Source organism: Dendrobium catenatum, unplaced genomic scaffold (assembly GCF_001605985.2).
Source record: "Dendrobium catenatum unplaced genomic scaffold, ASM160598v2 fragScaff_scaffold_1038, whole genome shotgun sequence".
Classification (NCBI taxonomy): Eukaryota; Viridiplantae; Streptophyta; class Magnoliopsida; order Asparagales; family Orchidaceae; genus Dendrobium; species Dendrobium catenatum.
Window position 1 is genome coordinate 2642173 of NW_021319500.1, and position 13468 is coordinate 2655640.

The 13468-nt window shown below is 33.3% G+C and overlaps 1 protein-coding gene across 1 annotated transcript; it reads left to right on the forward strand.

Moving 5' to 3' along the window:
• Positions 1-4678: 4678 nt before the first annotated feature.
• Positions 4679-10885, forward strand: LOC110093414 (protein GrpE). The gene is made up of 3 exons (XM_020818294.2): positions 4679-5058; positions 9436-9969; positions 10433-10885. Exons 1-3 carry the CDS (start codon positions 4840-4842, stop codon positions 10658-10660), a joined length of 981 nt encoding a protein of 326 aa, XP_020673953.2. The 5' UTR covers positions 4679-4839; the 3' UTR covers positions 10661-10885.
• Positions 10886-13468: the final 2583 nt, after the last annotated feature.

The window sequence follows — 13468 nt, forward strand, 5'->3', positions numbered from 1 at the left end:
TTCTGTAATGTTGCAGATTTTGCTGCCTGGTACTATGTAGAGCCGTTTGATAGTGGACGGTGTAGGAATGGGATGGGGACTTTTCATCCAATATTTTAATATTCCGGAAAGGCCCCTACAAGCTTTTCATCATAGCAAAGCCAACTTCTCTCTTTTTATTTTTTATTTTTATTTTTCTTTTTTAATTTGAGTTTTTAAACCTTACAAATGAAAACAAAAATTTCAACCAAGGAGACCGACTGCATACACTTCAAAGGAAAAGTTTATTAAAATTGACTAAAAAAACTTTTATAGATATTTAACAGAAGATTTTTATATATAATACACAAAATATTAGAATTCAAATATTTAATATCTAAATTTTATTATTTACATAATTTAACTCCCCGTTATTAAAGTTGATATTCACAAGATATGAGGAGGAAAAATATTGATTCTTCTCGACCAAGTTCTTCTAGGCAGTGGTTTGTCAAATTTGATGGAGGCGGCGGTTGGAGGCACAAACATGACAAATGCGGTGGCACGAAGGCATGACCACGACTAAGTAAGTTATGATAAGAGCTTAGGATGCTGGGACATGCTACATGTAAAGGGCGACGAGACTGACAACATATAGTGAATGTTAATAGGATCAAGCGGAGCTACAATGTGATGATTAGGGAAAATATTAATTTTTATTTTATTTTGATGTTTTTAGTATTGTGCATGTAAATAATGAAATTTAAGTGTTGCATATCTTTTTTAGCTCCATGTATGCAAAGCCCCCTGAATAAAATCACATAATAGTTTAGCAATTAGCTTAAATGCTAAAGTATTATGATTTGAGCCTTATACAAATAAATATAAGAATTTAGATGATGTATATGTAAATATATAACATTTTTGTGACATATATCTTAATAATTATATGAGGGAGAAATTATACTCAAAGTTTAATGTTTAGCATTCATATGCATGATTCTAAAAGTGCTTATTCAATGAATATATTTTTATAATAAAATTTGAATTTAATTAATATCATTACTCTTGATATTTTTACTTTTAATACAAATTTTTTCGATTGAAACCAATGAAGAATCACCAAAAGTTAGAAATTGATTAAGGGCATATTTGAGATGGTTGCGATTTTTTGTAAAGATAGTTGTAAAGCTGTTGTGGGGAAAGTAACTTCTTGAAAAGTTACTGTAAAAAATAACTCCTATAATAATCCAAACTTTAAAATAAATTTATTTGAAATATATAAAAAAATTGATCTAGCAGGCAGCTTTATGACAATATAATATCTCATATTCAACACTTAAATAATATTTTAAGAATTACTATAAACCTAATTTGCAAACTGTTTTCTCTATATCTTAGATATTGATATGCTCTTATTATAATATTTTTCTCTAATTTTTATAGATAGTGTATGTGAAATCTCATAAGCAAAAGAAGCTAAACACTTAAACATCGATGCACATGTCAGTGTAATGATTAGAATTTTATTAAGAAACTTTACAGTTAAGCATGCTCATCCCAAATAAATCTTGATATGGTGACCTCCTGAAAAGTTATACTAATAGGACAAAATTATGAGGTTCTTAGGCCAAAAAAGATAAAATATCGATAGTTAAGAGTTTGAGCTACTACATATGGTATCAGAGCAATACACTGATCGAAAGATGAGAACTAAGTGTCATACAAGATAAAATACTACGCAATGGAAGCCACCTCTTGAATCCTTTATGAGACAAAGTGCTACGTGGCAGGGGACACCACTTGAACTTGTAGGGGCCACCTTTAAAATTATATCTATTTGATGGTTGATTCTGAGATATAAATATTAACGAGGATGTCAGTTACTTAAGTAAGGAAGAGTGTGAAACTTTTTAAATAAAAAGAAGCTAAACACTCAAACATCGAGAAGTCTTTTAATGTGATGATTGAAATTTTATTAAGAAACTCTATAGTTAAGCATGCTTATCCCAGAGAAATCTTGTGATGGTGACATCCTAGAAAGTTATATCAACATGATAAAATCGTGAGGCCCTTTGGTCAAAGCGGACTATATATCAATAATTAATAGTTTGGGTTATTACAGTGTATATATGAAAACAATAAGTTTTTTGCAATTCCTTAAGAAATGAATATATCTCGATACAAATAGGTTTTCTGGGATCGTTAGGAGTATGTTTTCACATTGATTTCACCAAAATGGTCGTGACATACTGTGTTATTTTATGAATACTTTTCTATAATTTTTGAATCCCTGAATTTAAAGATAAAAAAATTTATATGAATTTTATGTTAAAAATGAAACAATTGGCCTAATTAGCTTTATAATCTTAACTTACTACATTATAATATCCTAAGATACTACTAAGAATTTTACAAAAGCATTGTAATTCTGTTTTCCCCAACAAATGAGGGAGAAGGAGAATTTGAGAAGATAATTGTTGCGTGCGAGAATATCCGCGGCGGTAGAGTTTGTAAATTCGCGTCCTAACGTTGCACGAGTATTTCGCACACAAACAGAAAAGGGGAGTGAACACCAAGAGTTTTTACGTGGAAAACCCAAAAAGGGAAAAAAACCACGGGGCCTCGCCCAGTTGCAAAATTCCACTTGTGTTTTCGTAGATTACAAATGGCGGATTTCGTCCCACAAGTCGGAACATTTCAACAGCGCTTTGAACCCTTGATTCGGACTCGTTTGGGCTCGGATTGGGTTGATCTTGGTGTCGTTGGGTTCGTAATTCCGAGACGCTCAGTTTGACTATAAGATCGCTGAAATCAGAGTTCATATGCTCCCGGATCTAATTTTTGAAGTTTCTGGCTAGCTTTTTGCCTCGATATTCGTGCCCGATCAAGATAATTTTTGCATGACGTATCAATTATAAATCTAATTTGCAAACTATTTTCTCTATATTGTAGATTTTGATATGCTCTTATTATAATATTTTTCTCTAATTTTTATAGATAGTGTATGTGAAATACCTTAAGTAAAAAGAAGCTAAACACTTAAACATCGATGCACATTTTAGTGTAATGATCATAATTTTATTAAGAAACTCTGCATTTAAGCATGTTCATCCCGGGAAAATCTTGATATGGTGACCTCCTGAAAAGTTATACTAATATGACAAAATTATGAGGTTCTTAGGCCAAAGCAGATAAAATATCAATAGTTAAGAGTTTGAGCTTGTACAAATGGTGTTAAAGCAATACACTAATCGGAAGATGAGAACTAAGTGTCATACAAGATAAAGTACTATTCAATATAAGCCACCTCTTGAACTTTTTATGAGACAAAATGCTACAAGACAGGAGTCACCACTTGAACTTGTAGGGCAGTAGGGGCCACCTTTAAAATTATATCTATTTGAAGGTTGATTTTGGGATATAAATACTAACGAGTATGTCAGTTACTTAAGTAAAGGAGACGGTGAAACTTTTTAAATAAAAAGAAGCTAAACACTCAAACATCGAGAAGTCTTTTGATGTAATTATTGAAATTTCATTAAGAAACACTACAGTTAAGCATACTTATCTCCCAGAGAAATCTTGTGATGGTGATCTCCTGGAAAGTTATACCAAAATGATAAAATCTTGAGGCCCTTAGGTCAAAGCGGACTATATATCAATAATTAAGAGTTTGAGTTATTACGGTGTAGATATGAAAACAAGAAGTTTTTGCAATTCCTTAAGAAATGGATATATCACGATACAAATAGGTTTTCTGGGATCGTTAGGAATACGTTTTGCATATTGATTTCACCAGAATGTTCGAGACATACTGAGTTATTTTATGAATATTTTTCTATAATTTTTGAATCATTGAATTTTTAATTTTAAAGAATTTCTAACTTGAATATGCCTCGAGATTCGTGCTTGATCAAGGCAATTTTTGTGGACGTATCAAAGATAAAAAATTTATATGAATTTTATGTTAAAAATGAAACAATTGACTTAATTAGCTTTATAATATTAGCTTATTATGTTATAATATCCTAATATACTACTCCAGAATTTTACAAAAGCATTGTAATTCTGTTTTCCCCAACAAATGAGGGAGAAGGAGAATTTGAGAAGATAATAAAGGAGAGAGAGGAGAGAATTTATTTATTTTCTTTAATCATGAAATTAAATAGAATTTACAATTATAAATTTATAACACTCAAAACTTATATATTTATAAATCTTTTAAAAGTGTTTCTAAGCAGTGTGAATATCGTCTTTTATTCTTGATTCATTCGAAAATTTATTATCTTAAGATTTGTTGCGTGTTAGAATATACACGGCGGTAGAGTTTGTAAATTCGCGTTCGAGCGTTGTACGAGTATTCAGCACACAAACAGAAAAGAGAATACGAACACCATAATTTTTCCGTGGAGAACCCAAAAAGGGAAAAAACTACGGAGCCTCGCCCAGTTGAAAAGTTCCACTAGTGTTTTGCAAATTACAGATGGCTAATTCGTCCCACAAGTCGGGGTAATCAGATTACAATTCGTTTCTTTTCGAAAATTTATTAACTTAATGATTAATTATAAAATCTTAATATTAGTTTAATAATAAATAAAATTTAGATGATAAATAAATATTTCGAAAAAAACAAGGAACATCTGTGCAAAATTGCAAATATATATTTACATATGCACCCCAGAGTAAACCGGCGGTTCACTTCCAACCTGGGCCGGTTTTTTATTCTGTCCTGCCCCAATGGGACGGCTGAAGAGTGAAGAGGAACCTTCCGCCATCTCTTACAATCTCGACGCCCTCCTCCCATATTGTAGCGCTTTCTAGTTTCGTTCCATCGCAACCTCCTCCAAATCTCTCTCTCCTTCTCTCTCCTTCTCTCTCATGGCTTTTCTTCTTCCCTTCTCTAGCATCGATATGGCGTCGTTGGAGACTCGAAGAAATCTACAAGGTCTTTGTATCAAGGAAAAAGCAGCAGTGAGGCCTCTTCGTATCAAAGCTTCTTCTTACCGATCTAAGCATCTTCTCTTCTCTTCATTCTCACCTTCGGCTGCCTCCGGAGAAGTCTCAAAGGTTGAGCATGTAGAAGAGACTGAGTTGCAGGTATTTCTTTGAATTTCTGTTCCCTTCGCTGTATTGTTTAGATTCTTCTTCTCATTATATATAGGCTGAATTGAATTTATTTCCATAATTCTTTTATATAACTCTACGAATAAGAGGAGAAAAATGCTACATTGGATTGTTCTGGAATCAAGGGTTGATTGTTTAAATGCTGATAAAAGGTCTGAACTGTAAAAGGGGTATTGAATTGATTATTGCCACATTTTGGACTATGAATTGGAAGAGTGGGGGGGTTTCATGTGCATGGCTAGAGTTGCTTAGAAGTTCAATTTCTTTTTGGAAATTGGAGTTGCTCTGGCAAGTTTTTTTATTCCTAATTCTGGATTGAGTAAACCCTCTTCTATATAACAGTAGGATGCCTGTTATGTGAGTGTGTGGACGGCATGCCAAAAAATTAGTATCCTCTTTTTATTTTGGGGTTTTTGTTTACTACTCGAACTCGTAACTCAAAGGCTTTTTACTCCCTCGCAAGATTTCCATCATTGTGTAAATTCTTAAGATCCATAGCTGGGACAATTGATGAGCTGTGAATTAGTATAAGGTGTTATCAGTCAAGAGACAAACCAAAATTTCTTATTTCCCCCTTACGATTAGATTTTGTGTGTAATGCACAGTGTACTGTTCATTGAGCGGAGAAAAAATACTTACTGGCATGCCATTCAATGACACCCACACTTGCAAGCTAAGTTTGGAAAGCTTTTTTATTTTCATCTTTGATTGTAAAATTAAACCAAGAGAAGCAGTGAGGGCATCTCCAACCGAAAATCTCATTTTTCACTCCAAAATGCAGTGAAACTAAAAAATGTCGTGATTCATCTCCAATCGAACTCCATTTTGCCCTCTTTTGCGAAGGTAACGGTCGTTCTCTTTTTTCACGCGTTTCTTCGGCAAGTTCGATAGAGACAAAAAAATAACAGAGATGAACAGTGCAACGTCTATATTGGCGTCCCACTGTTCACCCGCAATCAAATAGCGGAAGTTTTTCTATTCGGCTGGAGCTCGCGAGCGGCGCCATTCAAGCGTTTGAAGTTCGGTTGGAGATGCCCTGAGAGAGCTTACTCCTGTGCTATTTGAGTAGCATGAATTAATCTGGCTACATAATGTGTCCATGAGAATATTTGTATAGATATGCCACACATGCTGGTGGGAATTTGGTGGACATAGTGCAAATTTCTTTTTTATTGATTGCATTTGGTGCATGCATTTGCGTGTTATGAGCGTGCATCGATTAATGTCCATGTGGAATCCAAGTTCCTTAGGGTGAAATGTGCTAAGTTTGATCAATTTATGATCTTGTTCGGCTAAGTTGGTTTTATATTGTGCTGAACATAAGCCAATCTTGAGCTCGAGAAAGTTCAATTATGTTGTTAATATCTTTAAGTTAGTCTTGCCGGGAAACAGTAAATGATTTTGATGATATTTTCTCAAGCAAGTCTGTCATTTGAACAAAATATTTACCCTAGTTCCCCATCTTCATACAAGTTTGAATATAAATGCTATACTGGTTATTGATATTGGGTTCAGGCATAAGAGAGAACCTTGCTGCCCCATACAATAAAATTTAGAAGATTACACAACAAGGCAAATAGAAGATTTATTTTTTCATCAGGGTCTCTCACACATCTATCATGCTTCATTCTGATGGATTTGCCATTCTTTCCCCATGAAAATGGCAAAATGGACAGAGGGAATCCACTGGTAATTCAAGAAGAATCACATGATCTAATCTATTAAAGAGCATGGGAGACATGGAGTGGTTAGGTTAAGTACAAACACCTTGAAGAAAGACCCAACTCAAATGAGAGCTATTATTCTATTCCAATACATGTTAGCTGATCGCCTTTGCCAATCTCAGCTACATGCCACCTCATGTCCGTATGTATTCCGAAAAGCTTGTTCCATATGCTGTTCTAGTGCTCACTTTCAAGTAGTATTATCTTGAGCTTTCATGAAGATTGTGAGCTTCACATATTGCTTACTCATGAAGGCATAAACAAGTGTGAACAAATAGTTGAAAAGGGCGTGCTTGCTCTAATGGAGAACGGGCCCTTTTTGGCCTTTTTTGGAAGAAAAAAAGAATGAAAAGCAGAATGAGTACTGTAACTAAGTTTTCAATTTCATCCTTAGATGTTTCTAGAAAGTGCAGGTGAATAGATCCATATGAAGATAGTAAAAGTGCATAAGAGAGAGTGAATGATCAAGCTAAGTGAAGCTATTTTTTACTGCCAGAGAATGAAGGTCAAGATTAAAATCGTTTTGTCCTTGGGTGTTGATAGAGTGAAGGTGCATAGATGCCTATGATGATAGTGAATATAAGAGTGGAATTCCCACTTTAGATTGTGAAATCACAGTAATAACAAGTTCAAACATGTTGCATATTATATGGATTCCCTGATAGAATCTCAACCTCTTATTGTTTGGAGAATGAAATGCTTATTAAATTCTGCACCACCAATTTTGTCCATTGAACTTCAACTATGAAGGATGTTTTGACCTCTTTCTCTCTTCTTAACCCTTCTGCTCATGAGAACAGGAAAAGCAAATTAATGGCATTCCATGTTGTTGAAAAGATCTAGGGTGAGAGTGAGAACATGACTTCCTTTTGTTGCTCAACGATTTTCTTTTTTGCTTGATATCCATTTAGGAAAAGTCATCATAATTTCCCTCGCTAGTTCTTAGCAGTTTTGAAATATCTAAACATCTTAGAAATGGAAGGTATGAATATGTAGAGCAAACTGCACTCCAGGCTTCATAGGCATCAAGAGTTCATTGACGAGAAGGGGCTTGGGAAAAATTGTTAGGATTAGCCCAAGTTTAGTTTAGGTTATTACACAAGACATCACAATATTGTAAATGCCTATATATAGGCATTGTATAAGATGTATTAATTTGGGGGAAATTTTGAATAAAGCCTTAGGATAGTTTTCCTCCTCCCAAAATCTGTCTTTCTTCCCTCTTCTCCCTCTCTCTCTTGTAAGAAGAGCTCAAGAAGCTCTCAAGATTCTTCCAAGCATTCCCAACAAAAATTCAACCCAATTCTTATAATGATGGATATAAACTCAGAGAGATTCCAGGGAAATTTATATTTGTGTATTGATAATGCTTTTCTCTATTTCTCGAAGCATGATCTCTCCATAGATGAAGACCAAAAAGTTCTTTAGTTAATTTGCAGGTGGTCCTTTACATTATAGATATATATATTAGCGATAGCCTACTTAGTTGGAAGGATGTGCTTTTCCTCTTTCAAATGAACATGCCTCTGTCAGTACTGCAGCTTGTTTGATAAAGAAACTCCCCACGCATGAGATTCTTCTTAGACCTTGGGCTCAAGATCACTAGGTTAATGGTGTATGGCGCGGACCAGGTCAAATTTTAAGTAATAGAGCTGGGGTTCGGACAAAGAAAGTTTTGTCCATTTTTAGAAGCAAGGGGAGGGAGGAAACAAGTTTATTCTGGTTTTTCTGTTGATTTTGTTTCCTTTTCAACAGGAAATAAACAGTCAACTACTAGGGATGGTCTTCTGCTTCTAGAGCGACATCAATCACTTATGTGGCGGACAACCTTTCTTTCTTGCTTGCTCACCGGGTTTTGACCATGTTTCCCAATAAATTTCAGCATACGTTCTCATGAAATTTTTGCTTCACCTTATGGAAATAAATGCTAATTTATGTTTGTTCGGGAGAATATTAAGGTTTCGTTTGGGACAACTTTTTCATTACTTTTTAAAATAATTTTTTAGTAAAAAAATTCTAATTCAAAATTGTTTTTAACTAAAACATTGTTTTAGAAAATATTAAGAAAGCTATCCCAAATAAACTCTAAGACAGTAGGATTGCTAGTCTGTTAATAATGCGTATACGATAGTTGAGTTCAATTTTGTTGCCTTTCTGATTCAATTTTCATAGGACAGTGCGTGATGCATATAGTTTTCTTTTCCTGAATCTCCATAAAGTCCCTTCTATTTGACCATAATCTCTTTTGAATCACATTTGCTTGTCCACAGAGAACAACCAAAGTTCTCCTACTTGGGCAATTCAGAGCAAACTTTTCCTATATGGTACCATTTAAAGGGTAATCGATGCTTATAGAATTTCAGATTGGGTTCTAAGCAGATGCATACTGCTTGGCTTGTAATATTTCTTATATGTGATCAACTTCTATAATATGTTGGATTAGGAGAAATAAGAGGAACAACAACACAGATGAATTTATTTTTAAGGTTTATTACATGTAAGCATAGACGAATAAATCTTTTGGTATAACATATTAAAGTATGCATTTCTACTCTATTTAAGCTTAACCTCCCTCACCCACAAACTTCTCATTTGTTCTTGTCTGTCTTTCAAATTCATTTTGCAGGACGAATCTGAAAAAGAACCTACTGTTGCTGATGGCCTAGATTATGACAGCTCAAGTGATGAAAGCATTCCTTTTTCTGAGGATAGGTTACCTTCAGCTGTAATTGCTTCCTTGGAATTTTACAAGGAAGCTTTGGCAAATAATGATCAATCCAAAGTTGCTGAACTAGAGACCTTCTTTCAGTCCATTGAAGATGAGAGGAACTCTCTTGAGGACAAAGTTACCTCCTTGTCAGACGAGTTGGTAGTCGAAAAAGACCGCATACTAAGAATTAGTGCTGATTTTGACAATTTCAGGAAAAGGACAGAGAGGGAGCGGTTGTCACTAATGGAAAACGTACAGGGAGAAGTTGTAGAGAACTTGCTGCCAGTTCTGGATAATTTTGAAAGAGCCAAAGCTCAGATCAAGGCCGAGACAGAGGGAGAAGAGAAGATTAATAGTAGTTACCAGAGCATTTATAAACAGTTTATGGAGATTCTAACCTCCCTAGGTGTTGTAGCCGTTGAAACTGTTGGCAGTGCATTTGATCCCATGGTAAGTTAATTTCTCATGAATTGTATTTTTCATATCAATACATATATGTGAAAAGGTTGGAGTAGCTCCAGTAGAAGATAAGATTAGAGAGAGTCGCCTTAGATTATTCGGTCACATAAAACGGCGGCCTTCCGATGATCCGGTTAGAAAAGTAGAGGTATTAGATTTGACTTATGTTAAGAAAGGTAGAGGCAGACCTAAAATGACTTTTTTAGAAAATATTAGAAATGATCTTTCTTTATTAGATTTAAACGATAATTTAACTTTTAGTATGATTCAATGGAGAAAAAAGATTCATATAGCCGACCCCACGTTGTGGGATAAAAGCTTGATGATGATGATGTTGTTGTTGTTGTATATCAATACATAAAGTTTTAATTTTTCTTACCCGCTTAAGAAGAAGTTACATTTATTCCCTTTAAACCATTGGAATTCTCTCATTTTGATATCTATTGTGTAAAAGCTTCATGAAGCAATAATGAGAGAAGACTCGGCGGAGTTTGAAGAAGGGATCATAATACAAGAATTCCGTAAGGGTTTCAAGCTTGGAGAGAGGCTTCTGCGTCCATCAATGGTTAAGGTGTCAGCAGGGCCGGGACCTGCAAAGCCTAAAGAAGATGAATCCACTGAATCAGATGAAGGCAGTGGGGAATTGGAACAAGAGAGTACCAATGAAAGTAAGGAAGCTTAGTGGAATATCAAATTTTGTAAGATCTGTTACATTATCATGGTTTGTGAGCTTTTAGAGACTTAGGATAAATGGCTATTTGTTCTGTCCCTACTTGATAGGATCTTTCCTTCACACTTCTTGGCATGAAAGTCTAAATGGCATGTTGTGATGCGTACAGTAAAGAAATTACTGTTATGTTCAAATTGATTCAGGGAAAGCATTCGAAGCATGAAAGTTATTAACTGATGATCCTCTTTTTTTTTTTAAAAGCAAAATTGAGCAGAAAGTTAGCAAGTACATGACTTCAAATATGGACTATCTCAAAGGACCATAAAATTCTCAACTGCTGATGCATTCTTCTCAAGTACATAACCTATCGTTTCTATATCTCACCTTCTGTGTTGAATATAGGGCTGTTAATATTTGATTCGACCCGAAAATTTGACTTGAATTTGACCCAAAAATTTTGGATTTGGGTCAACCCAAGCACGAATCGGGTTGGATTCGGGTTAGGTTTGACCCATTTGTAAAATCGGGTCAGGTTTGGGTTGACCCAGAAATCTGAAATTAAATCGGTGTGATCCGTTTTTAATTGATTTAGGAGGGTTTTAAAATATTATTATGAAATAAATAAATGTTATTTCCAAAAAATAATAAATTATTTTGCTCAAACTGAATTAAAGTTGGTTTATTTTAAATTAATTGAAGTAAATCATACTTTAATTTGATTTAGGTTTAAACAAATCAAATTAAAAAAAAAACTTTAGTAAAACATACTCAAATCGGGTCGGGTCAGTTTCGGGTTGGACCCGAATTCGACCCGTGACCCGATTTTGACAGCCTAGTTAAAGATCTCTTCTTTATGAGAATATCTTGGTGCACTTCTTGATATGAAAATTATAAAATGAGTTTCCTTTTTGCAATCAGCTTCATAATGTGAGATAAAGATCTCAATCAAACAGATTATATTACAATATTATTAGTATTTTCTTTTGCTCTGAGTAACATGCATTGAAGAAACTCTGAGTTATATTTTTATTTAATTAATATATTATTGGTTGTTGCCCATTAGTGTAAAGAATCAATATATAAATTATTATTTTGGGACATTTAGACAAATTAAAGTATACAGAAGCTTTCAATCAACAGACCAAGCTGAATTGTATAATATATGCAAAATTTAAAAAACATAGGGATAATACCTTATGACTTTAATAGGGAAAACATAAGGACTAAATAGGCCATAAAATGATAAGCTATATTATAATAAATAATAATTGTAATGTGTGAAGTTAAATTTGATTTTATAATATTTTAAAAAACAAAATGACTTGGATCTTTCATAAATAAAGCTACTCAATAACATATTTTAGTACTTTTCAGAGATAATGAGATGCCTTAGAACATAACATTAATTGGATGAAAGGAACCACTGTGGCATCTACGCGTTAATATCAAAAACATGGTTACAATGTCCATAAAAGGAACCTCCGGCTTTCTAATGCTCAGAAGAGCTACAAAATAAAACCTAAAAGCTGGTGATTCCTTATGCTAAAAATTACAAAATTATCTAATAACAAACTAGGGCTGCAGGAGGACAGCACCCAAAAACGAAATATCAAGTGATAACAATTTAGCACGTACTTCCTGCAAAAAGAGATGATCGATCCGTAGATAGCAAAATTGGCTTGAGTGTCCGAATAAAGAAAGTCAATAAGCTTCCATCCAAGAAACCTACAAACAAAAAACTTACAAACTAAAAAGTGAGAATACATTTAAAAATAAACAAGATACCAATAACCCAATCCAAAACAGCAAACCAGCAGCCATCATAACTCTTAAATTTTATAGTAAAAAAGTTATATTAGAACTTTTTGACTATAAAATTTAAAATATTTGATAAAAAAATAAGTGGTTTATACCTACAAATAAAAAGTTTTAAGAAAAAAAAAAAATTAAACAAATCATTTTGCAGATCATTGGTGGGTTATGCGTCAACCCATACCTAACATGTCTAATAAAGGAAATATAAAACCCAACTCTAATCCCACTCATTTATTAATTGGGTCAATTCGACCCAAATTTCTCTGATGAGATCGAGTCATTTCTTGATACTCATAAAAAAATTAGGAGGCATGGAAACTTTTTTCCTATTAAAACAAATACATTTCATTTATTGGAAATAAAATTACAACTCATTCAAACCCACACAAAAATGTTGATAAATTAGATGCACTAAAAGCAAAGATGAAATGATATTGATTGAAGATGAAGTTATAAACAATTATGAAACTACGCTGGATAAATTATAAAACGGAATTTTAAAATAAGTGAAAAATAAAAAATAAAAGTTCTACATCACAGGCTAATCCAAAAAAATATGAAGTATTAAAGTTAGCTCAAAAAAATGTTTGAACATAAACATTTAAGTCTATTTGACATCTTTGGAGTATAAGGATTACCATACTAGTTTCATTAACAAAGTTTTTAATATAATTTTAAATAAAAAAAGTAGATGTTAATGATTGCATGAATTATGTATAGAAGAATCAAACTTATAAGCATATTATAAAAAAATAATAAGAGAAGTAATTAAATAACTATATTTATACAAATTATGTCAAGTTTTACTAATTTTGAGAAAACATGATTATATATATAAAATTAACTTCAGATCTAAGAAAATATCAACAATTATCGATTCATAATGCTACCTTGAAATAGTTGAGATAAAAGCTACCAGTTATTCATACACTCAACAATATTGAAACACTTCCCACCGTCATTTGACCTTTCTTTGTATTGTTTTATGATAAGCTATACAACTCA